The sequence below is a fragment of the Asterias amurensis genome, chromosome 20, assembly GCF_032118995.1.
Source record: "Asterias amurensis chromosome 20, ASM3211899v1".
Classification (NCBI taxonomy): Eukaryota; Metazoa; Echinodermata; class Asteroidea; order Forcipulatida; family Asteriidae; genus Asterias; species Asterias amurensis.
The window spans coordinates 14,335,233-14,361,286 of NC_092667.1; the positions used below are offsets into that span (position 1 = coordinate 14,335,233).

General features: G+C 37.1%; 3 protein-coding genes across 3 annotated transcripts; 2 read left to right on the forward strand and 1 right to left on the reverse strand.

Moving 5' to 3' along the window:
* Positions 1 to 47: 47 nt before the first annotated feature.
* On the forward strand, positions 48 to 9,173 carry LOC139952238 (ATP-dependent RNA helicase DDX24-like). Its single transcript, XM_071951308.1, has 15 exons — positions 48 to 335; positions 782 to 1,133; positions 1,388 to 1,542; positions 1,960 to 3,030; positions 3,525 to 3,635; positions 3,988 to 4,106; positions 4,602 to 4,750; positions 5,045 to 5,163; positions 5,757 to 5,926; positions 6,082 to 6,193; positions 6,555 to 6,672; positions 7,041 to 7,215; positions 7,674 to 7,738; positions 8,084 to 8,182; positions 8,572 to 9,173. The coding sequence occupies exons 1-15, from the start codon at positions 120 to 122 to the stop codon at positions 8,712 to 8,714; spliced, it is 3,174 nt and encodes a 1,057-aa protein (XP_071807409.1). The 5' UTR covers positions 48 to 119; the 3' UTR covers positions 8,715 to 9,173.
* A 134-nt stretch (positions 9,174 to 9,307) lies between these two features.
* LOC139952239 (digestive cysteine proteinase 1-like) lies at positions 9,308 to 15,828 on the reverse strand. The gene is made up of 10 exons (XM_071951309.1): positions 15,671 to 15,828; positions 14,995 to 15,153; positions 14,214 to 14,392; positions 13,575 to 13,821; positions 13,166 to 13,361; positions 12,656 to 12,849; positions 12,007 to 12,098; positions 11,321 to 11,482; positions 10,996 to 11,185; positions 9,308 to 10,731 (listed from the first exon to the last, which is right to left on the reverse strand). The coding sequence occupies exons 1-10, from the start codon at positions 15,711 to 15,713 to the stop codon at positions 10,532 to 10,534; spliced, it is 1,662 nt and encodes a 553-aa protein (XP_071807410.1). The 5' UTR covers positions 15,714 to 15,828; the 3' UTR covers positions 9,308 to 10,531.
* Positions 15,829 to 16,201: 373 nt separating this feature from the next.
* LOC139952496 (F-box only protein 25-like) lies at positions 16,202 to 25,632 on the forward strand. Its single transcript, XM_071951640.1, has 9 exons — positions 16,202 to 16,423; positions 19,589 to 19,764; positions 20,147 to 20,190; positions 20,430 to 20,525; positions 20,730 to 20,823; positions 21,147 to 21,316; positions 21,670 to 21,855; positions 22,497 to 22,637; positions 23,291 to 25,632. Exons 1-9 carry the CDS (start codon positions 16,293 to 16,295, stop codon positions 23,438 to 23,440), a joined length of 1,188 nt encoding a protein of 395 aa, XP_071807741.1. The 5' UTR covers positions 16,202 to 16,292; the 3' UTR covers positions 23,441 to 25,632.
* The last annotated feature ends 422 nt before the right edge of the window (positions 25,633 to 26,054 follow it).

A 26,054-nucleotide genomic window follows, 5' to 3' on the forward strand; every position in this document is an offset into this window, starting at 1 on the left:
GGCGCACTTCAAAAACATAGGTCTATTTGTTATTGGGCAATATGGCGACCACCACAGAAGCCACGAGACTGCAACCGAAGCAAACAAATCGAAAGAAGAAGAAGAAAAACACCGATAAAATGGAGGTAGACACGAGCGAAGAAAGCACGATGCTTATGGATGGAAACTGGACAGTAGCCGATGTGGATTACGGTGCCCTCAAGTTGGATGAACTTGGTCATTTCTTGGGTATCGAGGAGCTGCAAATGGACGAGGAAATCATCATTGGAAGGCCCTCGGGAGCTCGCAACAAACCACGGCGTACAGCGAGGAGGAGACGGAACCAGAGAGTTAGAGTAAGGGAATGTGCAGTTTTAGATATAGATATTAAATTGCGTAGGATTATTTTCTGTTTTTGACTGCTGTGTTATGGTTAGGGTATACCAAATACGAAGGACTTGGTAGTTTCTATTTCTTTAATTTTGATTATTGACGAAGTTACACTTCCAATTTTTACATAAATAAAATATTAATTAACATATAATTAATAGTTTACAGCAATTAATATAATATTATTAACATGCAGTAACTTGATTATTATATAGTAATATAAAGCTCTCTACAACTTCCTGAACATCTGCGTCCAAGTCTGTGGCCAATTTTTATGTTTACTCGCCTTTTATAATTCTAAAATAATAGGAATATTAGTCATGGTTTACTTGACAGTCACTCAAAATCTACCCTTATTATGATACAATAAAATCTGAAATTCAATTATTAATGTTTGTGTTTTTTTGTACAGAAATTATCTTCACTGATTTCACAAAATTCACTGAAACGGAAAGATCCACCACTTGAAGATGATCAAGCCATCGACGAAAAGAGACAAAAGATCAACCCAACCAGTAAATCAAACATACTGACCTTTAACACTGAGAAGAAAAAGACACCCAAAGATTCAAAGAAAATTAAGGAAAAGAGAGACACTAAACCAAGTAAACAGAATAAGGAAGATGGAGACAAACCAGAGAAAGATGACGAAAAGGTTGCCGCTAGTTCCAAGATGAGAAAGGATGTTGCAGGGTCCAAAAAGAGCAAGAAAACATCTACAAGCTTCACAAAGGGTATCCCTGTTGTATCCAATCAAAACAGCAGTAAGTTGAATCAAACAAAAAGCCTCTAGACAGGAACTGTGTTTCTTTCAAGCAATCCTTCGGGCTGCAGCTGTTACTCTTTTTCCTTCTTCTCTTCTTTTTCAATTTACTCATTGCTGTATCTTTTAATATTTTTACTAATTAATGTGGATTATTGTACTTTTGACCTACCCAAGAAATGAAATATAGATATAAATATAGTGAGTGGCTTAATATTGATATATTCAGCATGCTCAAATTATTATGATTTGCAGATATGAGCATGTCAGCATGGAAAAACCTACAGATTCCAGCACCAGTTCTTCAAGCTCTGAGAGATCTTGGATTCCAGGAACCAACACCGATCCAGAAGGCAACGATTTCTGTGGCAATTCAAGACAAGAAGGACATCATTGGGGCTGCTGAGACGGTACTTTAAACATAGTCCTCTTTTTGATTGTTTGGTCCGCTGGCCAAATGCCTGGTCAAAGTTCTCTTCAAGTGGTCCGGCTGGCTAGCTTTGTTTTAAAAAGCATCCATATTTAATGTATATCGTGGACCAGTGGAAAAACTGGAGGACTAGTGAAATGTCAACCAAACTGGTCATGCTGGCCAACCACTGAAAACAATTCTGGCGACCCAAGAATATGGTCCCGAGTCAATTAGAACGACAAGGACAAAATGAATTGCCCAAGTTCCCTGCAAAGAGGCTATGTCTCACACATCTGGTTGTTATGTATGCAGCCGCTGCAATCTTAAGAACGATTTTATTACTGTAAAAACTTTATTGTATTACGTTCTGGCTGGAATGTAAATTTAGAAAGCTATTATTTCTTCTTCATTTTAGGGGAGTGGCAAGACTCTGGCGTTTGGTATACCTGTTATACATAGAATCCTTCAGCACAAGGCGACAATAGAGCGAGAAGCAAGAGCAAATGCTTATAAAGAAGCCAACATGGAAACAGTTACCAAAACGAAACAAGCAAATCTTCCAAAGGGGATGAAAGTTAAAGACTTAACGTCTCAGGTACCAAAGTCAGCAAAAGCTTCTAAGAAATTATCAGTTAATCCACCAGCTGGACAGAACAGAAATGTCAAAAGAAGTGGCAAGATGGAGTTGCAAGATGAGGAGGAAGGAGAGGTGATGTTCCGAGAACAAGAAAGTGATGAAGAGGAGGAGGAGGAGGATGATCTGGAGACGGGAGATTTTGATTTTGATGAAGAAGATGATGAAGAGGACGAAGACATTGAATATGATTTTGATGATGAAGATGATTCAGATGAAGAAGAAGGTGAAGATGAAGATCAGGAGTTGGAAGACAACGGAGATGAGAGTGACGATGACGGGGATGATCTTGATGATCTTGATGATCTTGATGAAGATGATGATGAGATTGATTACGCTTCGGATGAAAGTGATAGTGATGGCGCTGATAACGACGATGATTCAGATGGTGATGATTCAAGTGATGAAGATGATTCAGATGATGACGACAACCAAAATGAAGCCAGCAAAAAACCACAAGACAAAGATGAGGAGAAAACTCCGACGGAGGCGGACCAGCCCGGAGAACCTCAAAAGAAACCCAAAGGAAAGAAAGGCAAACTCAAGCGAAGATTCAGAATCAAGGAACGAAAAGTTCTCGAGTTGGATGGTGCCGAGTTTGAAGGAATTGAACTCATCAATAAGATGAAAAAAAGGGGGATCGGTTGCGTCCGAGCAATCGATGATATCTCAGAGGAGGAAATGTTGGCTCAGCTCGGATCTAACAAGACGGTTAAGACAGTAAAAGCTAACCGTGTTGCTAGCTTCGATGATGACGGGCAGTTATACGCCTTGATCATGACACCCACAAGAGAATTGGCAGTACAGATAAAGAATCATCTCGTCAATATAACAAAGTACACCGATCTGAAGGTAATGCAAAGGATGACATAAATTATCTCTATGTACTAAGGCCGTATCCGAATTGGCGGCTACAGCTACGGCTAGGACGGTTGCTAAGGTTGCTACTAAGGATGTCCTACTCTTCAATGCACGATGATGCTTCAGCTGAAGCCAGAGCCAAAGCTGCCAATTCGGACATACATTTTTCTCCAACATAAGTTCTAAAAAAAGTTGTCAGAAAAAATCTTTTTTTTTTAAACAAAAGAAGAACAAAAATCCAAAAGAGTCCATATAAATGTAAGCTGTGCCGTTAGCACAAAAACTCCCAAAGAATTCCTTTCAGTTTTGATTATGCTGATCCCTTTGGAAGCACCAAGTTCTCAAAAGGAAGGTGTAACAAGTTCTTAATACCTTTTCCCAGTTAAGACAATTCTCGCTTGTATTCAAACTAGTCAATGTTCTCAACAGAACACTCGAACATGATTCAGGAATTTAAATCTTTACACCCCGTTCCTCCTTAATAGATTGCTGTTATTGTTGGTGGAATGTCAGCTCAGAAGCAACAACGAATGTTGAAGAAGCGACCAGAGATTGTAGTTGGCACACCCGGGAGAATATGGGAGCTTTTCAGAGAGGTCAGTCGGACTTCTTATCTGTTATCCTTAAATTACATCTGAAAGCAGTATTTGAATAAATAACTATTTTGCAGAGTATTCTCTCCTTGGGGAAAAGCCGATGTGATGGGAGGAGTTGAGATAAATCAGAATCTTCAGGAGACGTCTTTTTTCTGAACGAAGCAATTTAAGATTAAGGTTTTGTACTTGAGGAAAATTGCAGTGCCCCTTCACGAGCGAAGTTCAATGCCTGATCTGGTGTAACTGGTTCTAGAGACTTTCTATTGTCTTTCCATTTGTTACTCCGGGGGAGGCACTTTTGAGATAAGAATATGTGATGTACTTGAATTTCTGAATTTTTTGCTGTCATCAGGGTGAGCCGCATTTATCAACGATGTCTGGAGTACAATCTCTGGTCCTCGATGAGGCAGATAGAATGATTGAGAAGGGTCATTATGAAGAAGTTACGCAAATCATCCAACAACTGAACTAGTAAGAAACTTGTCTTTAAACTTCACTTAACATCAAAGTTCCAAAAGAAATACGGTGAACTGACTTTAGAAGGCACTGGCCACCTTTGGTCAATGTCAAAGACCAGTATTCTTACTTGATGAAACCCAACATTTGCATAAAATAACAAATCTGCGAAGGTTTTGACTCAATTGGTCAAGAAGTTGCAAGAAAATAATGAAAGAAAAAACACCCTTGTTGCACAAATTTGAGTGCTTTCAGATGCCTGAAGTTTGTTTTACCGAGTCAGAAATTACCTCTTTCTCAAGAACTACTTTACTTCAGAGGGAACCGTAATTTCCCACAATGTTTTTGTGCCATTGGAAATTAATAAGGCTTGAAAAATCTATGAAAGGCTACACCACACAAATATCAGCCCTTGTACTTGAACAAATTGTCCTACTTGTATTCAAGAACTGAATATCATGCCCACTGATCAGAGACATTTTACACTGATTGTGATTTTACTATCTATAGTTCTCGTGCAAGTCTGGAGCGACAGACTTTTGTCTTCTCTGCAACTCTGACTCTGATACATCTCGGACCAGACAGGAAGATCGCAGGCAGCCAGCCCAACAAACAGAACAATCCCAAACAAGACAAAAAAGACAGGAAAGCAAAACTGAGTGAGTGATAAAAAATTCCTATTTAAAACATTGAAACAGTTTTCCATTGTTTATGTTCTGGTCAAAAAATTAATTTACTTTGCGCAACTGCATTAAGTCGTAGGTAGTGCACGTGAAAGAATCCAGAACATTTATCTTGGAAGAGTAGGGGGCTAACCCTTGTGTTTCTGAATCACATCCTTGTCCACAGGTTTCCTCAGGTTTGCAAGCTACAGTCATTAAGTTCACTAATGAGGCTTCCTTAGTTTCATTCCAGAAATAAAGTAGAATATTTTCTTTTGTTTTTTATCGTAGATGCTCTCATCAAAAGGGTTGGCATTAGAGAAGACCCAGCCATTGTTGATCTCACTAAGAAGGAAGGAACGGTAGCCAGTCTAATGGAGGCCAAAATCATAACCGATATTACCGATAAGGTCTGTTCTCCGGGGTCAACAAAGCTTCGTTGATAGATACCATACATGATTATTAGTTGGGCAATAACAGTGCAAGGACCCGGTCAATATTGTTTAGAGGGAATTTATTGGGTAGCTCGCAGTTAATGTTAATACACCCCTAACATAACCAGTCTTCGACCAATCAGAGTGTATAAACTCTCTGAGGTGTTTGTTAGTTTATAATGCAGACTACTTTTGACAAGTGAAATAGGTTTCCAAACGTTCTTACATGATCTTATTTTAGCCTTCTAGTAAAAAACTTTGCTTTAAGAAAAGAATTCCAGAGTACATACATGTACTAATAAAAAACGCCTCTTAGATAGCAAATGTCCGAAGAAAAAGCGGGTCTTTATATCGCATGTTAATTTACCGCCAATATGACTGTGTCTCAGACCAATCAGAGTGCATAAACTCTACGAGGTGTTTGTTAATTTATAATCCAGACTGCCGTTCAGAAGTGAACTAGACCAATTCGAGGTCTTTAAACTGTCTGCAAAAACCCAACTGAGCACAGCTACAAAATTATTCTTGTTCAACTTTCCCATTTTTTGTTTTCTTGCTGAAAATTCTAGGATATCTATCTGTTCTACTTCCTCGTTCAATTTCCCGGTCGGACGTTGGTTTTTACAAACAGCATTGACTGCATCAGGAGACTTTGTTCCATCTTGACGCTACTGTCTTGCAATCCTCTACCACTTCACTCCTCCATGCATCAAAAACAACGTTTGAAAAACCTGGACAGGTAAGAGTTCAGGTTCCAGTTACAAGATTTTTTTGTTCATTTCTTTGACCATTCCTATAATATGATATCATTTTGTCGTAACAAGAGTCAACTATGCAGGCATTTTATTGGAGATTCACACATTATTGTAAATTATTGTTTTATCTTTTTGGAAGGTTTGCATCCAATCCAAAGGCTCTGTTGTTAGCGACTGATGTAGCTGCACGGGGATTGGACATACCGGACGTACAACATGTGATACACTATCAAATGCCTCGGACTTCAGAGGTATTAATAATTATATTATAATAATCGGTTTTTATATTGCACTTTACACACCAAAGGGTCTCGAAGCGCCTCCAACATCGTTACCCTGATCACTTGGCCATTTATTTCATTCCTTAAACTATCTCAGCTCCCTGGGGAGTATACAGCCTGTGCAACAAATATGCGCTACTAAGCTAAATCAATCACAAGAACCATCTCTGCCCTCACAGGTACCCATTTATCCCCTAGTTCTCTTTGCATTCTCCTTCAGGTAAAGTATAAACCGGGGTTAATACTTGAATACCGGGTTTTAAAGGCATCTTACTTATTGGGGTTTATTTATTCTTCATTTAAAAATGTTCTAATATTCTTGAATTGACAGACGTACATTCATCGAAGTGGGCGTACAGCTAGACAAGCTAAAGAGGGAATTAGTGTGATGTTGGTGGCTCCTACCGAGGCAAACTTCTACAGGAGAGTATGCAAGACGTTGAATAGAGGTTAGTGTAAGCCCTAAATTCAACTACCACTACCAGTGTTTATTTTGTAATTTCAAGCTCCAAGGAACAAAGCTCCTTCCAAACTTAACCCCATTTTAACCCCATTAATCTTCATTTAAAAAGCTTCTGTCCTACTTCCTTTCCCACGCACTCCACCCCGTAAGTCACTCTAGTGACAGGTGCTACTTGAGCTGGCCCATAGTTAAAGATGTTCGAGACGACAGAAAGAGGAAAGGCAGACACGTACTGTATACTGGCTGTATAAATTGGAATTTATTAAACTATTCCTGCCTGATGGTACATGTATAACAGAAGAAACTGGATATAACAGCTCCATCACTTTGACTCTTTTTTTCTCCATTTCCCAGATGATATTCCAAGTTTTCCTGTTGATCATTCCTACTACAACGCCGTTAAACAGAGAGTGGACTTGGCACGACTTATTGATCAAGAAAGTCACAGCGTAGCCAAGAAAAAACACACTAATGATTGGTTTATCAAAGCAGCCAAGGAACTGGATGTAGACTTGGATGAGGATTTAGTGTATCCTTTTATTCTACCCTCTTGGGTAAATGGACTAATCCAATGACCTTGACTTCAGTTGGAAAGCTCTTTTCTTTCTAATATGTAATTTTAACTCCACTCATTTGGTCTGAAATTTTCATTTTTAGATAAAGATGGTCAGATGAAAATTCCACATATACGATGTTTTACAATAAGTCTTTTGTTTGAGTTAGAATTGAATAATATCTGGTACTGGTACAATGACTTGCTTTCTTGGCAAGCTTTTGTATAGCAACCTCCAGATGAGCAAACCTTGGTACCATTGTGCCATACATATTCATTCAGAATTGTGTTTGGGTGTTCGCCATCTCTCTTTACAAAAGCTTGCCCCAAAACAGTGAGACTCGCAAATGGCTTATATTTTGATGATTGAGAGGATGCTGTGTTCATAGCAAGGCAGTTACTGATTACACTATGACCCTTGACCCTGACATCAGATTACATGATTTGGGAGATTCACAGGAACAGATGCACCATGAGAAGAAGCTACAACATATGAAAGGTTCGTCTTATGCTGGGATTGAATTATGGGGGAGTTTTCACAAGAACATAGGGCTTGTAGCGCAACATTTTTACTAGGATTTGTTGCAAGACCAGAGTCAAAAAGAGAAACAAACTATCAACACAGTATCGAAATCAATTTGCCTTATGGGTTATATATTTCAGCTCATGAATCAATACAAAAAATGAATTTGGTCATAATTTTTTATAACACGATTGATCGTTTTGCTTACGTTCGACTGGCCATGCCAACCGGCACACTTTGCTTATCAACAATTGAAGGGTCTATAATGGTTAATTCATGAGGTCAAAGTTGTTTATGACAGGTTTTGTTTTTCTATATCAGGTGATTTGAAACGTCTCCTCCAGCGAGATATCTTTCCTCGTGGTTCCTCGTGGCGCTACCCTACAGCTCCAGGCAAACTCATCAGTTCACTCGATCAAGGTAAACTTTTGAAAAGTCTTAAAATCACCTGAAAAGCCTGAGAAGTGTAAAAGCCTTTATCATGTGTACATATTGGTCAGCCCTTGTAATCAATCAAATTGTCCTACTTTTATCAGAGGTCCAAAAATCATGCCTGATCAACAACTGTGTGTTTTATCAGGATTTTCTCAAAAACACTTTGAAATTTTCTTGAAAGAAGAAGAGGAATCACCAATGGGAGAATGAAATAGTCTAATTGTTTTATATTTGGGTGTTCGTTCACAACTCGAAGTTTCAATCAGTATGCTCTGATCGTCTTCAGGAAAATGTGGGTTATGTAAGAAAACAGTAAAACATCCATCGATTTCAATCCGAAGCATAACTAATTGTTATTTATTTTCCCATACCAGGTACATCTAATGCTTCAGCAATGGTCAAAAATAAACCAGGCAACAAGTTCAAACTGGACAGCAACGAAGCCACTGGCCAACCCAAGAAAGGAAAGAAATGTAGAAACAAGTTCAAGAGGGCTGAAGCCGAGAAGGCCCCTTAGGCTAGTTAATATTTAGTTTGAGTCTGACCTCATCTTCAGTCACTAAGGACAACTATGACGAGTTGTAAAAAGTGAAAGTTGTTATTTTCTGGCAGTTGATTATACAATATTTTCAGCTCTTGAAATTCCAAATTTACCTCATTGCACTTTCTAAACCACGGGTCCACCAAGGCCTGACCCCAGTGTGTTAGCTTTAAAGTTATCGCAAATAAAGTTAATGTGGCTCAACCAGTTCCCAAGTAACCTGATCAAAAACCAGGTAACTTTGTTTAGGCCAATGCTATGACGAAAAACGTGCCTTTTCACCATAAAACAGTGTATTAAGAGCATTTTATTTGTAGACGTGTACTTTTGCATCGTCGTTAGCTTGTAATGATTAACTATGTGAGGAATTACAACATTTTCTTTTTTTTCTTTTGTGAATCCACAAAAAGTTTATGACACAAGAAAAAGTAGTTCCAGTCGGCTGTTGCTAGGGATGTCCTATACTTCAACGTATGAAGACGCAGCGATCTAGCCATAGCCGTAGCCACCAACTTCAGACACAGCACTGCATCGATTTGTATGAAAAGCAAAAACAAGATGGCCACAACTTGATAAAGAATTTATATTTCATTTATTTTATTGCATAAACAAAATCAAAGGTTGGAAGCAACTATTTGCTAAACTTGCAGCCAGGGAAAACTGAAAATGGGACTACAGGTTGCCCATCATGTAAATTACAAACATGTGTTATTATTACAACATTTTAAAATAAATCAAAATCATTTGAGTTTCGTTCAGTTTATAAGATTTACAAAGAGTTCAAATATACTTCACATCAGCGTTATCATTTTTAATGAAAGTAACTAGACATGATTGTACAAAAACATTCAGCAAGAATTGATAATCGAATTTCAGCATTTAAAAAAGAGAAATGGGAAATATGCATAGAAGTATAAAGGTTGTGATTTGATGTCAAATATACTTCAAATAAACTTGAAATATTAATTTCCTACATAATGTGTTTTTCTTTGATTCCATGAACACCAAATGCGTAATGTGTACTTTTTTTCTATCATGGAAAAATATTTTAAGGTTAAAATAAAGAATCAATGAATTCACCATGAAGTAACTCGTGTAGATTATATAAGCCCATACCTTTATCCTTGATGTTTTTGCCCATAACTTCCCAATTTCTTCTAAGCCCGAAATCTCTGATCATCCACAACCCAAGTTTTTTTTATAGAAACACAAATGTTTAAACAAATTTAACAGTTTAAAAGGCAGGGTATACTTCTGGTAATTAAAAGTTAACTGGAGAGCTTGATATTATAAAACATTGTGAGAAATGACCCACTTTGACGCAATTTAGTTTTAGAGAAAGAGGGTATTTGATCACCCCAAAATAATTTTAAAAATGGCTTCAGATCTTGTGCTTCTGAAAAGCACACAATTCTATGCAACAAGGGTGTTTTTCTCTCATTATTTTCTTGCAATTTCAATGACCAATTGGGCTCAAGTTTTCACAAGTTTGTAATTTCATGCATATGCTGGGATACACCAAGTCTTATGATACATTTGTACCCTTACACCGATGTGTATAAGGTACTGTTTACTTCGTACTTTCCAGAGTTCTGTGAAAAACAAATCCACAGGTAAATTACCCGGGCAGGATTCAAACCCACGACCTTTGTATACTAGAGCCAATGTTAGAATACTAGTCTTTGACAATTACCAAAAGTATACCCTGCCCTCGACATGAATTTCTGATAACACGTCATGGTTTTGTGGGCATTTATTTAGAGTTGAGACTGGGCTGGAAAAAAATAAACTCACTAAGCAAGCTTAACATAGGTAGCATCAGTAGCTACACCGCAGTTGTTGTCCTTTTGGCTGATGAGAACGTACCCGTTATTTCCCCAGTACGTAGACCAAGAGTTCTTGATGATCCAATAATCTTGGGTTGCATTGCCTACTTTCATTGTGCCGTAACCGACGGCCAGCACAGCATGGTCAAGATCTTCCGCCTTGTTGCCTGCAATTAGAAAACACAAACAAATACAGTTGATGCTTATATTTCGTATTATTATTATAAATACTAGTAATCAACATTTACTTGGCACCTCTCCAAAGGATTGAAGTGCTTTACAATCAATTTAATCGAAAAGAACTAACAAATATTATATTAAACATAAAAATACACTGCACAATAGCAAAGACTTTTAAAGAAGGTATACAAAAAAGACTGCGAGTATAAACAAGACGGCAAATGTTCAAAAAAGAAAATTAAGTTACTAACCGCAATTTTCATCATAGAAAACTCCAGAGGCATAGAATGAAAACGTCTTCAGATGGGCATCGATGCCGACAGCTACTGGTCCAATATTCACCAGTGCTGTCTTAAGATCCTTTGAGACACCACTGGTTACATTCACATAGCTGGAAATCTTCACAGCAGCTTTGGAGGCATTGTAGTGGCAGATACCATTCTGTAAAAGAGAGGAGGGCAATCACATCGATTTCAAAAACATAAAACAACAGTAATAACAGCTACTGCAAACCTCACCTAATTATAATCACATCATGCAAAGTTCCTAATCCTACTGATATGACCTTTGACCTACCTGTCCTAAGTAAGCACCATAGTCCTCTTCGGACATAAGACCTTTATTCTTCATGATCCATGAATAAGACCTCCATTCCTCTCCACCATCGCATCCATTGTTCCCAAAACCCCAGGAACAATCCATCAAATTCTGCTGCGAGAAACGCACCATCTTTTTGTTCTGTGGAGAGATAAATTAGGATTATTATTTATTTGACCTCAACAAATAAAAGTACATAAAAAAAGCACAGTGAAAGTGAAACGATAACACAACTAACCAATCAAATTAAATTAATTTAATTAACCATAACAACTAGCTCTAATATAGGGCATTTTTCATATTAATGAGCTTTACATTAGTGCCCTGGTCATTGGGCCAATAAATCTTAAATTATTACTATTACTTGTTTTAAGACGACCATAAAAGAAAGACAAACAACATACATAAAAGAACAATTCCATTAAAAAATGCCTCAGCTAGTGCTATTAAAAAGATAGGTTTAACTTAACAAGATCTTTCTCAGCTCCCTGCTGAGTTAACAGCCCCGGGCTACCGTGGCGCTGCCATGGCGCTTAAAACGCTTCTTCGTACACAATATCAACCTCTATCCTCGCAGGTACCCATTCATACCCCTAGCTGAAAAACAGCCTTGGAGCACCACCAAAACAAAACCAAATGGGTTATTGAAATAATCCTATTCTTACCTTCACAAAGTATGCCCCTTCGATGACCTCAGTTGACCCAAAGCTCCAACATGACCCACAGATAGCTTGGTCCTTCACTTGGGAAACAGCTCCTGCAACGGTGTAACATCAATTGTATTTCCTTATTTATTTATTAATGAATTTATTTATTTATTTATTTATTAATGAATTTATTTATTTATTTATTTAATTATTTATTTATTTCGGTTTAAAAACACATAACATAGTCGGCAGTATCACAAGGAACACTAAAAATTAACATGTTGTCAAGATCAAACATCAAATACTACAAAGACAATAAAAAAAAAAGAAAAAAAAAAAAGACAGATTCAAGAACTATTCTCAAAATACTATGATAACAATATAATTAACAATGTAAAAGTATAATCACAGAGAAGTAGAAAAATAAGGTACACATGACATAAAAAATTTAAAAGACGGATCATACATTGTTACATACAAATTATAAAAACATGGAATGCTGGGTTAGATACAAATTAAAAACTGTCATAAAGTACAAAGGACCAGGTACTGCAACAACTTAACAGATGTTAAATATGTATCAGGGTTAAACTTGTTGTAAAGCTCTGCATCATGTCATTTCCAACACAAACAAAAATGAAACAAATCTGAATAAATCTGAACTCACCCCTAAGACGCCAATCTAGATTAGCTGGAGCATCAGTACCCTTAAATTGATCATGTGGGAATGGTGCCCCTCCATTGTACCCAGTGGATGTAAGACGCCCTCTCATCATACTAAGCTCATCCTTTGATTGGTCAGCGAGGTGATTGACACCTAGGGTGTAGCCTCGACCCTGACGATTCACCCCATGGATGAACCTGTCAACCAAATATATATATTATATACTATCAAATGAAATCGTCTTCTTTCACAGTTTACAGTGCTCTAAACATTTCTGTAAAGCTAAAATACAGATTAAGGAGAGCTGATAAAACTTTGGCATATCTCTCTTCTGGGTAGACTGTTTCATTCCATAAGGCACTCATCAGTTTGAAATAAGTTAAGATTCTACTTGTATTCTATTTTTTTCATTCTGCTGACGAGTGCCATCGTGTACCACCATATCCTGCAATTTTTGGGGTCAGCATCCTAGTCAAGAATAAAGAATAAAAATGGCTACAACTTGCCTCTTACCTGACATTCTGCACAAAATGAAACTTTCTCTTAGCATGCTCGACATCGTCTGTGTATTCCTTGCCGTGTTTCGTCTTGAACTCGTTAAACATCAGGTGATAACGATCACCAAGTTCTGGGTTGATTAGTTCACGGTAAGGGTTGACCACGATGTGTTTCTCTACTCCGGGACCAGGGAAACCGGTGCATGCCCCAGCTACACATGGAGAAATTAAAGAACTATCAAAACATTTTGAAAAACCATTTTTACATGAGCTTCCCTTACAATATTACTTGCAGAGGTACCGTAGTTTTGAGAAATGAGTAAAACAATGTCACACAAAAAAGGGATTGGCTGTTGCCTGTTTGGCGTTTATATCCCCTTGAGGGAGTGTTTGAGTTCCCTTGACGGGAACATCATCTAACTTACCTTTTGGAGGGTCAAATGTAGATGCAGGAAAGGCAGTCTTGTCATCAAAGAATGTGTAGTCAATGTAGTATTTATCATAGTGAGAACCCAGAAGGGTGTCTGCTCCAAACATCTCATATCTCACTGGGCGAACAGGACTAGTAGTTGTCACATAGAAAGAGTACGTATTAGTCTTGGGTTTTATCGGTGAATTGACCATCTGCCATGCATCGGTCATCTGATCATTGATGACTTTCTGCCCAATGTACTGAATAATTCAAAAGATGACAGGGATTGAGACAAGGAGGTGAACATTATTGAACATGAGTCATAGTTGAAATAAGACGGGGATGCTTTCAACACTGAACTTGCCAGCCGGACCACTTAGTTTGACTGTTCTTTGGGATTTTTAACCAGCACTTGGCCAGCAGACCACTGTTACGAATGAACGCTGTTTGATGACTGGTTTACTTCTTTCAAGAAAATTAGAAGTCTCAGGAAGGCTCTAAGAAAATCCTATAAACAGGAAAAATCACACGCCTGCAATTTATTAAAGGTTAGCGTATCAGGCGTTGAATTTCCTTTCTCTTGAAAACTTAAAACATTTTGGAGTTTAAACCTAAAAATACAAGGGTTAAAGGTCAATTTTGCTGATTTTACCTTGAACCCTTTGAGGTCAGGGAGCACACTCTGTGGCATCACAGTGTTGTCTTTTGTTCCGTTGACCTGAAAGCAAGATGCCGGATTGACATCAGTTCCCTCGTCGCTCACAGAAGGCGTTATCTTGTATGTTATACCATACGGTTTCTGATCCCCTCGGCTGAACACCTTGTCAACACCTAGACTCCCACAAAAACAATGTCAAGTCAATTAAGAAACAAGCTCTTGAGTGTTTTTGTGGTTCTTATTTCAGAATTTGTTTTTAACCTAACACAGATGAACTGTACAGAGTTCTGTGGAAAAAACCACAGGCAAATCACTCAGGTGGGATTCGAACCCATGACCTTTGCATAGAGGCAAAACTAACGCCTATTAACTGATGCCTCATTTATTTGAATTGTTGCCGGATTCAAACTGCCTCTAGCTATCAGGCTCACTAGGTGGTCTAGTGGTAAGACACCTGCTCTTGCAATGCAAAGGTCCTGGGTTTGACTCACACCAAAGTGTTTTTTTTTGTGCTTAATGCACATCGATGCAAGGGGGGAAAAAAATTATATTCTTTATCCAGATACAAAACTAACATAAAAAAGTGAGAAACTTGACTTTTAAAACCAAGACTTTATTCGTACACAAAACTGTAGCTCATATTACAAATTGAAAAGACAGTTCCAATTGAGTAAAAACAACAAATTATCAATCACTCACAAAAATTATCTGTCACCACATTCCAATTACAAATCAAAAGAATTGTGATAATAAGAACCATTAGATATATAATTACCATTGTAGAAATCAATTCTTCCCATGTTTTTTGGACCATTAAAGAACATTTCAAACGGTTCATCAAGCTCGGCGTATGGTAGCTTCACTTGTCCCCTGGCATGGTACACATCTCCAAATGTAGGAAGTTTTGGGGTCGCCGTAGGATTGCCATGACAGCCTGTTTAATGAAAATCAAATTTGTTAAGTATCTATCTACTTTTATTATTAAATACACAATTGAGTGAAAATTGATACAAAACAAGTGAAAAAGTGGCAGGATACGGAAAGTTTCTGCCTTCCCCGCCCACCAACCACCCCCTACCACAAATAAAAGGATAACTTTCCGTATGACGCCACCACTTTTTCACTCATTTTTACAAAAAGGGATATCTCATTGAGGTAAAATTAGACACTATATTATTTCATATCGAGTGAAAAAGTGGTGGCGCCATACAGAAACTTTTCCAAATAAAACTCACTACCCCCCCCCCCCCCCCCAATCACCCCACATTTTGCACTGCACCAGGGCAGCAAGAATACACCAACACTGTTGACTGTACAGTGTAACACTAAATTTTGTATTTTCCCCCTGTCTGTTTGTTTTCCTCTTTTTCTTGTCCTAATCAGTGAAATTGTTCTGTGGTTGGATTCCCCTTAATCCCAACAATAAAACAAGAGCTTTCTACTCAACATACCTGCAAAGGCAATTGTCATCAGAGCTAGGATTTGAAGATACATTTTGGCAGACACCCGCAGCACAAAGTGAACTGAAAAAGATGTTTTTGTTTGGGAAAACCCTACCGCAAAAAGAGCCCCGTTTGTGCGTGCATGGACCCCTTCACATTTACGTTTATTTTTAGTGGTTAGAAAAAAGGCATGCCAGGTGACCAGACTATTACTTTTTGATACAATCACATGATCTCGATGTGGTCATATGACCAATCCAGCGCAGTATTTACTTGATGCATTTTGTTTATTAATTTATTATCAGGGCTGTGTCATACTTTATATAATGTGACACTATTATTGCCAAAGTACTAGCAGCTGATCAAGAACACACAATGGTCTCTCACTTCAGTGACGTCATGGTTATTTTTAGTGCTAACCAAGATGACCTCGAAGCAGTTTATCCAATCAGCGTATTCTAAAGTTGAACACCCCTATTATTTATAATGAATCCTTCCTACAAATGTACACAAACAACAAACCCATCTGCGCCAGTTTTTTGGCAGAGATCGCCAGAAGAAAATAGAAGTACGCAACTGGCAGGCAGACTGTGAGCATTTCGAAGATTGTTTTCGCTGAAATTAGCCAAAAATGCCTTATTACGGATTCATGGATGGACAGTCGTCGGGCAATGACTGGGTTAAGACTGCGTCAGGGTGGAAGAAACTGGTCGCATTGAGAGAAAATCTGCACAGACATATCAAGAAAATCGCTCGTGAACGGTGAGTGAAATAATTATGGCGAACAGTGGCCACTCTGCTAAGAAGAATCATTGTTTTGTGTGAAGCGGGGGGGGGGGGTAGCAGAAGGTTAGCAGAGGGTTAGCAGAGGGTAAAACAAGCAAGTATCTTAATTTGTTGGAAAAAACAATTGAGTAAAAGAACTTACAGGGATGTTTGCAGCTTTGCATGGTTTGGAAAATAAGAATTAAAATAAACTAGTTTTTAGTTATAAATATAAGTTAATAAATTTTATTTTGTTAATTATTTGCATATAGTTTGACATTTTGTCAGATAATTAAAGGCCTAAAAAGTCGCATTCTTTTGTTTGGTAATTTTTGTGACGAGGTTGTCTAAATAGTCAGGGAGGGTAGGCGGAGTGACAGTGACAGAGCTTTCCACCGCCAGTAGCATTTATCTGAATTCACCTGATATTCTTGTTATTTTTACTAGATAAAAACAAATGTTATTGTTGGACATGTTGTCACAACAAATTGTTTTAACATTGATGCAGCATGAGGAGGATCGGCGGGCATCAACCCAAGTACAAGGCTGCTCAGTGTGTTTGATGGTTTGATGTTAGACTTTACATTCATAGTGCATTTTTTCCCATTATTTTTTTCACCCAAATTTGTTTTATTTAATTGGCCAAAAGTCTGATAAGTTAAAGCTTTAAAATTTAGATTCTGGTTCACAATCCACAATCCTTATATTAAATTCAGATAAATATTCTTGTTTACCCATCCCCTCAATTCTATGACACAATCTGGGAGGGGGGGCTGTTCAATTCAACCTGTATGCTTGACAAGGAGCCTCACATGACCATACATGGTCATTCCATTCAACACAGTAGAGCTCATTCTGATATGGGATGTATGACGCACACTTGTTGCTTAAATTTGTTTTGCACGGTATTCTTTGATATTAATCAGCTCTGTGCCCAGTCACACTGAGGCAAACATTTGGCAGTTAGAGGACCAACTCAGCACTGGATTACAAGAAAAACACAGTACCTCTGATATGCCTTTAGTCTACTATTAATATAATCCAAAAATTAAATTATTTGAAAATAAATTGCAGGACCTTTCTTCTTGGAGATTGCCTGGTACGGGTTGCTTGCCTGTTAAAAAGCCTCCTGCCATAGCGCATATATGGCACATTTTAGTAATTATAATTACTTAATTGTTACAGTCATCTTAAAGTAGGCCAATAAATAAATTAAGTTTTCTATCAAGTTAAATTTTGCTTGGTTGTTTGTTTAGTATTATTTTATTGAAAAATTAATTACATATGGAAACTGACAAATATGTTGTCTGTTAGTTAAAATTGTTGGAGCTGTAAATGGTTTCAAATTTTAATTAAGTTTGTGCTGAATTTCTTTGAGACTACCGGTAACTTGGCTAGGGTCGAAACGCCAGGTCACTAAATAACCATTTGTTTGCATTGATACCATAGTTCCTTTTTTTTGTAGCAGCTAATTCTAGCCAATACAGTCAGAGCATGGTCAGAGCAGAGTAAGGTTGTTGACCAAATAAGGAGTCTCTAGTTCTGAGCTTAGTAGTACGCTGATGACCCCCCCCCCCCCCCCACACACACACACACACACATACTATGATTTCACTAAACAAATGACACAATAGTGTTCTTGCTGCACAGAGAGCAACAATGAATATTCACGCTGTTTTCATGGGTTCATCTTGTATGGTAATCACAAGACCATGGTCATGAAAGGGAGGGATTATGTAAACAAGCCTGATGCCCCCCCCCCCCCCTCCCCACACACACACTCACACTATGATTTCACTAAACAAAATAAATGACACAATAGTGTTCTTGCTGCACAGAGAGCAACAATGAATATTCACGCTGTTTTCATGGGTTCATCTTGTATGGTAATCACAAGACCATATATGGTCATGAAAGGGAGGGATTATGTAAACAAGCCTGTGGAGCTCCAGCTAGTCAGTATTGATAATAGGTCGTCTGCTCTGTGTATACATTTTGTATGTCATTTTTAGTCTTACATGGTGACTGAGTGCACAAAGAAAGCAAAGAAGCTGCATAACAAAATTTAAACAAATTTGTTCAGAGAAAATAGTGCTGTCCCAAACTGCCAACCAAAATGAACTAGCTGTGATATGTTAAAAATGGCCTGATGTTATTTGCAGAGTTATTTCTCGAAAGCTAAAAAAAAAGTATTTTGAGGTGTGCCTCTACTCGTTACCAAGTAAGGTTTTATGCTAATAATTATTTTGAATAAATACCAATACTGTCCATCACTGCCTTTAAAGAAGTATTGAACAAAATGTGCAATGAAATTTAGTGGGAAAAAAATCTTGTTCGAAACGGCATGTTCTTAATCATAGTGCAAAGAACTTAAGAAAGTTGTAATTTGAAGTGTTGTAATTAGGATCCCACTCCCATGGGTTACTGTTTATGCAGCTGTTATGGCAGATAGTGAAACAGCCTGAACTAGCCTCAAAACCTAGCCTGACAGCGATTGTGAGGCACAGTTACAGCAGCAGGTTATTTCCCAGGCTATATGAAATACTTTCAAATCACGACCGTAGATATTGTTATTAACTGAGTGTTATTCTTAGTAGGGATCTAGCAGCGGTGCTGAGCGATGGCTTGCTGAAAATACACAAGACTGCAGTAGCTCAATACCAGAATTGATTCTACAAGACCTGAATCATGAAATGAGTTGAGCAAATACACAGAGAAGATCTATTTTTATTAACGTTTGTACTTCAATACTCATCAAAGAGAACTGAAACATAATGATCACATTCAAAGTCAGCATTTTTTATCACAAAGATATTTATCACAATGGGGTACTTTTATTTCAAATGACAGAGACAAGACCACAAGACTTGTCCCATTAATAATAATTATAATAAAGACTTTTTTTCGCATATATCCACCCGGCTCGGTGTTACAGGCGTAGTATTACAAAAACAAAATGAAAGAAAAAACGGACAACAAAAAATTAGTCGTTAAAAACATGTGACATAAGATCAGTTTTGAGAAGAGATTTGAATTTAGTGGAAAAGACAAAGAGATTTGAGTTTACAGGCCCGACGCTTAAAACCACAGGCCTAGGGCCAGAGTGTAAGTTTTGAGCCCCGATAAAACCAGCAATCAGATCTTGTAAATTTACTGTTCCAGATTCCACAGTTCATGCAGCAATGACTCTTCAGATGAGGTACGCAGTGAGCATCATCACAAGGATGGAGGGATAGTTAACAGAGATAAGGATTGGGCACGGAGCCAAAGTTGTGATGCAGTTGAGAAGTGGTCGGAGAGTGAAAGTCAGAAGATGCACAGTGACTATCAAGAGATAGGTGAGTCTCTTTTACCATGATCTTGCTTATGCAATAACGTAGCCTATATTGTTTTTTAAATTGTCTATAAAATTTATGTTGTATATTTTTAGTGTATGTTTTGTTCACCTTTTTTTCCCTCATACATACATACATATACTTCTAGGTTTTCTACAGTTTAACTTTTGCATTTTTGCTGTATTGTCTCTGTCTGTTTGTTTTGTTCTAATGTATGATCAAAAGTCCCCAATAGAGGGCCTGCGTGCCTGTTCATGGTTTTCCCTTTTGCACCACAAAGTATGTTGATGTTTGTGCAATAAAAGGTAACAAACTAAACTAAACTAAGTCAGGCCACATGCTCGATCAAAATTATTAAGATCATAAAAAACTCCTTTTTTTTCAGACAAGCCACAGACTTCATTCGTTTTGATCCCAAGATCAGCTGGGGTAAGTTAAAAAAAAAAAAAAAAAAATAATAATATTTAATATTCTTTTTTCCCCGATGCAAATTTAACATCTGATATAAAAGAATTCTCATTTATTTTGCCAATCTTTCTTTTTTTAAACTATCAACAACTCTCCGTCGATTGTTACCAATTAATTTGTTGTGCTTTTATTTTGTAGTAATTACCAATAGCGTCCAGTGCCTTTAATTATGATACAATTGTTACATTTTGTTGTTCCAGGCCAGAGGGATGTATTACACAATTGGGGAGATGATCTGCAAGTTGGACCTCACTGCTGCAGTAGGAGATCACAGGAGATTCAACTATGTGTGCAGGGTATTTAGTTTATTTATTTATTTATTTATTGATTTGTTAATTTATTAAGTCAAACATTTTTGTTGATTTTGGCGCTAAAGTAAATTATTAATAACTGAGTAAAACGCAACTGCAACATAGATGGTGATGTAAACAAAGAGAAGGCAACACAAGAGGGCGCCGAGGAACAATCTAACACTTCTCTTATTCTCTGTCTCTCTACAGCTTCTAGAGTTAATTGTAACGACTCGTTTCTCGTCCCTGAGTGGCTTGGCTCAGAAAGAGCTCCTTACTGTTCTTGAGGAACTCGTTAATCTTGGTGAGGATCAATTTCTTTAAGATTGTTCACCGAAAAAAGATTGCAAATTATAGTTAATGGCCTGACGTTTTGACCCTATGAGAGTCTTTATCGAAGGCTAAAGAGCAATTGACTCTGCTAGGGTCGAAACGTCGGGCCATTAACTATTTATTTTGCGTTAAATGTACCATAAGTCATTTGGTAGGTAAGCATTTTGCAACATCCAATTCTATTTTCTCTAAAAAAAAACTTGAAAGAACATTTTACTATTTTGTCTACAAGTTCTCCTATTATTGCAGAGTTTACATGAATGTCTTTTTCAACTTTGATTGTTAAAAATTTAGTCAGCATGACGCATCACAACATGGAGCAAGTCAGGAGAATACTTCGTGGAGCTATTGTTGCCATGAACAACAGTTTTGCATCTCACATTGGTTGCCGAGCAACCTGGACTAGGCGCTTAGAGATGCTCAAGGGCTGGTTGGAGAAATTGGAGAGTATTCAAATCAGAGAGGTAAGGAACTCAATGATTATTTTAAATATTTGTTGGCGACATAAAATATATGTCTTTGATTTTTATTATTATATATTTTTGGTCATGAAACACGAATGCCTCAACTGTGAACACTCTTTAGTAAAATTGTTTTCATTATATAAAAAAAGTTCAGGGCTCGAAATAACCCATGGCGCCCACACAGCTAGCAATTGTCATAGTGGCCTGTGCTTTTGCTCTGGTGCCCTTTACAAAGTTCCAATGCATATTTATATTTTCCTCTTAGAAGTGCCCCTTTACCAGAGGGAAATTGCTGTGCCCTTTCAAGTGTGAAGTTCATGGCCTGAAAGTTGTCTTTCGTTTTTCTACTACAGAGAGAGGAGGATGGATTGTTGAAGCTGACTGATCTCCCTGATGAAGTCTTGAGTAGAATCCTTAACCATCTGAGTGATCATAGAGATATTGTCAACGTTGGTAAAACAAACTACCTCATGTTCATGGTGGCCACGGAGAATTTCCTATGGAAGGATCTGTGTCAATATCATTTTACACACAGTCAGGTAATTTCTTGTTCTTTATTTGGCATTACTGAAAAAAATATTACAAAAAATAGCCGTATTTATTCTGATAGATAAAACAAGGAAGGTAGTGAGTGGTACTCACTTTAATTCTAACTAATATAAAAAATTGAAATTTTTTGTAGCAACAGCAACAAACATGCATTGATAAAGTAATTTGCTTTCAAAGCTAAGAAAGCAGTGGTTTATGTAATTTACTTAGTCTACCTTCCTTGATTTATTTGCCAAGAAGCTCTGGGTTTTTGCCAGTTTTTTTTCTTCTTCAAATTGGCAGTCTGGACCTAAATGTTGGAAGTTTGGTTACAGTGCGCAGAATTGAAACAAGGTCTTTAGAATGATTTCTACTTTGTGTTTATCTTGGTTTAAAAAGCCCTACTGTGCTATCTGGATCATTCTAAATGGTATTCTCTTGATTTTTTTCAATTTTTTCAATTTTTTAATAATTTTTGGGGGGTGCAAAATTTGGGGTCTAGAGTGCCCCACATTTAAAACATCCTTTGACAACCCTGATAAAGGAGTTTTTGTCACATTATGTTATTGTAAATATATTTGTGTCCTCATTTTTTCCCTTTCATTTCAATGAGATTTTCACTTAGTTTTCGGTGGTTAAAATGTTTTTTTAGATACAGACAGTTTGCCAACAAGGTCCTGTGGAGACTGACTGGAAGTTAGCGTACAGCAAGCTACACAAAAGACATCCACTTCATGAGGATTATGCTGATTTATTGCAGCTATGCGCTTACTGTAACTGCCTCTTCTGGAGGGTGAGGAATTGTTTTTCTCTTTTTTTCGAGGGATAAAAGTTTGTTGTCAACATTTCACACAATCATGCAATAAATCATTATCACATTTAGGTGAGACAAGTGAAAACAAATCACAATGATTACAAGGAATTAACACTTTGAGCATTAGTCTATCAAAGTACAGAGAAGAAATCCAAATTTATAGTAGAAATTTGGGTGAGGAAAGTTATTGTTATGTTGTATTTTTGTGTTATGAACTGTCAAAGTTTCTGCAACATATTTGATTGTTGGATTGTTTTTGGTTGCTTATTTGCAGACTAATAGAAACATAATCAAATTCAACTTTTTTTAACCTAAATATTTTGTCATTATCACAACATTGCAAATTTTCAACCTAGGAAATGGCCAACATAACATTTATTGTTAAGCCTCTCTAGTATGGTTTATAGATTTCATGAAGTATCAAAGTCGTCTAAATAGGTTAGGTGTGCAGCAGGACCATGGTGCCCCAAACCGTGCTAAGTTTCAAACCCTACAAAAGTTTTCTATAACAACTTTAGGCAGAAGTGCATGATACAAATGAACTGAAAGAAAATAACATATCACAGACCTTATTTAATTTACTTTCATCCATGCACATTCGGTTTCACTATTTTTTTATTTATTTTTTTTAGAATGGTGGTCACCCATGTGCTAAGGAGCTTTTACCAGAGGGAGATACACGTCTAATAAAGAGGCCAGAACTACTCATCAACTTCGACATCAATCCTCAACAATTCCTGGACCTCTTTCAAACTTGTGGAAACTTCTCCAGGGCCCGTTAGCCTTCTTAGGAACTTTCTGCACAATATTTATAAGGATGTTCTAGTACAGGGACAAAGGAAAGAACAGAATATAGCATAGCATGAAGAAGAATATGTGGACTATACTGTACATAAAGCAAATCAGTGTTGGTGTTGTTTTGTCGCTTTGGGTAAAATCAGAAGTAATTTCTTGGCAGATATTTTGCTGGACAGGTCAAGCACTGTGCATCAAAACAGTTCTGTTCTGTGACAAAGCAATGCTGCACTAATTTTCTTGGATTTTTGTAAAAAAAATAATTCTAGAGGTTAAGTTTTGTAAATGGTGTGTTAAAAAGTAATAGAAATAATAATATACTACTATAATATGTCATGGTAGCACAGATTATTATGACTTTAACTAAATACTGAACAGATTTTTTCACTTGTGCATGCAGGATATAATTTTTTTTAAGATTTTGTAAAAAAAATATTGATGAATGATGCAATGGTTATTGATCAGTATGTTTTGTTGGAAGAAGTGAATGTATATATTATTTGATGTTTCTATTTAAATGTTGATGGTTAAGGGTTGGTATATTTATGGCAAATTGTCCGATTTGAAGCACTTGTCTACAAATGAAGCCGTAAAAATGAAGTTGTATACAACGTAAAAAGTAGGCTCAATAAATATGGATTTTGAATTTTCTAACTTGAAAAAAAATAGATTTCAAAGTAATTGTATCCTTGTTTAGAAAAAAGTTGCTGTGAACTTTCAAAAGCCTGATTATTCCTCATAATGGACAGTATGTCTTCTGCAGATAATACATCTTTTCTGACTACAGAGTGTGATAAATAATTGGTAAGGCTACTGGCTTTATATTTACATAAAGTTTTTCTTTTCTTGAAAGTCGGGCTGGGTAACGGTAGTTTTACCAAGGAACTTCTGAACCCCTTAAAATATTGATTTTATGTTTATAGTGTGACATTCGATTGCTTGTATAAGGGTAGATTCCCTGTGTGTTATTCAAAGAAATACCACTGCATGCTGCACATTTTGTTTTGATTACTGTTTCTGGTGAATTATAGTTGGGAGAGAAAAACATCCTGGCTGCAAATCATCTTAAAGAGTATACTTTGCACTAGTAAGACATTTTAAAAAGTTGTGTAGTCTCAAGAAGTATTTTCTTTCTTTATCACTATAGCCTACATCGAATGTTCTGTTACGTGTGCGTTTTTCATCTTTCTTTAGATTTATACTTTTAAAAAGTGTGCGTTATATGGTAGTATAAGGTAGAGCCATGGTGTCTCTTGAAAGCCTTGACTATGACGTCATGATGTCGTCATAGTCGTCATGGATTCAAGTCTTTATAACAACCGCATACCTCACTGAGGATGGTGTTAAACACATCCATCGTGCCTCACAATAGCCTATTGTACTATCAACTAAATAAACTATATAGCGCCATTGTTCCACACCTTGGTTGTAGCTTTATACGCACATCGCACATGCTGGTAGTTTAATAATAATATTAACAGATTCTTAATTCTGCCATTTTTGTTTAGAAACCATGGACTGCACATGACGTCATTGACCGCCATTATTATTTTCATTTAAAACAACGGAAAAGTGCACGCAGCCACGCTGCACACCTCAGTCAAATTGACGCGTGCGAATTACGATGGCTGTCAATGCAAGGGGGACTATTAATTTGACAACACTGTTTTTTTGATCAACCATATAATGATATAATTTTTTTTTTTTAGTAAATCCCACTCACGCACTAAAATTATCTCAGCAAATGAGAAAATTTATGCTAGAAGAGCAAATCGATATTCCGTATCCTGCCACCACTTGTTCATCCATTATTTAAACAACAATTATTTCTTACTCAATTGAGATATTCCTTTTGGTAAAAATGAGTGAACAAGTGGTGGAGACGGGGGAAAAAACAAATAATTTTTTTGTGATTTTATTTACTTTTTTACGAGATATTTTCTACCCAGTCCGCCCCAAGGGGGAAACGATGATGACCATATTATTGCAAAATAATAAAATTAAATCGTACTTTTCGCAAATAACTTGTTTTTCTTCCAATTTAAAGAGTACATCAAATGATTATGCATATACAATTAAATTGTTTATTTTATTTTCAGCGAGGATTTCACTCAGATATATTATTATGTATCATGTAGGATCAAAGAATGAAAAAATTAAATGCAGATTTCCTCAATAATTGAGACGTTTTTGTTGAGGTGATTGTTTGCTTGATTCTTTGTTTTAAGTTGAACATCGATTTGGCAACAATTTTTGTTTGCCAATAGTGGCAGTTTTTGATTATAAATGAGGATATTGTTATTATCAAGACTCATGAGGACATAAAAAGTTTGAAATCTTGAGGAGGCAGTACGTTGCACAAAATGAGTGCTTTATCCTCGGACAATTGCAGGCCTGATGCTTCGTTCTTCAACGTGTAAAGGCCGCAAGGCATTACTCTTGGTAAAGGGCACCCTATGATGAAATTGTAAATGTCTACTGCGGAGAGTATTTCAAGGGCACCAAGGCAATGACCAGTGGGCACGAAGGCAATCCCTTCGTTGCCTCCGTGAAGTATCAGGCATGTGGGGGAAAAGACATGTAGTATTTTATAGTTGGCTA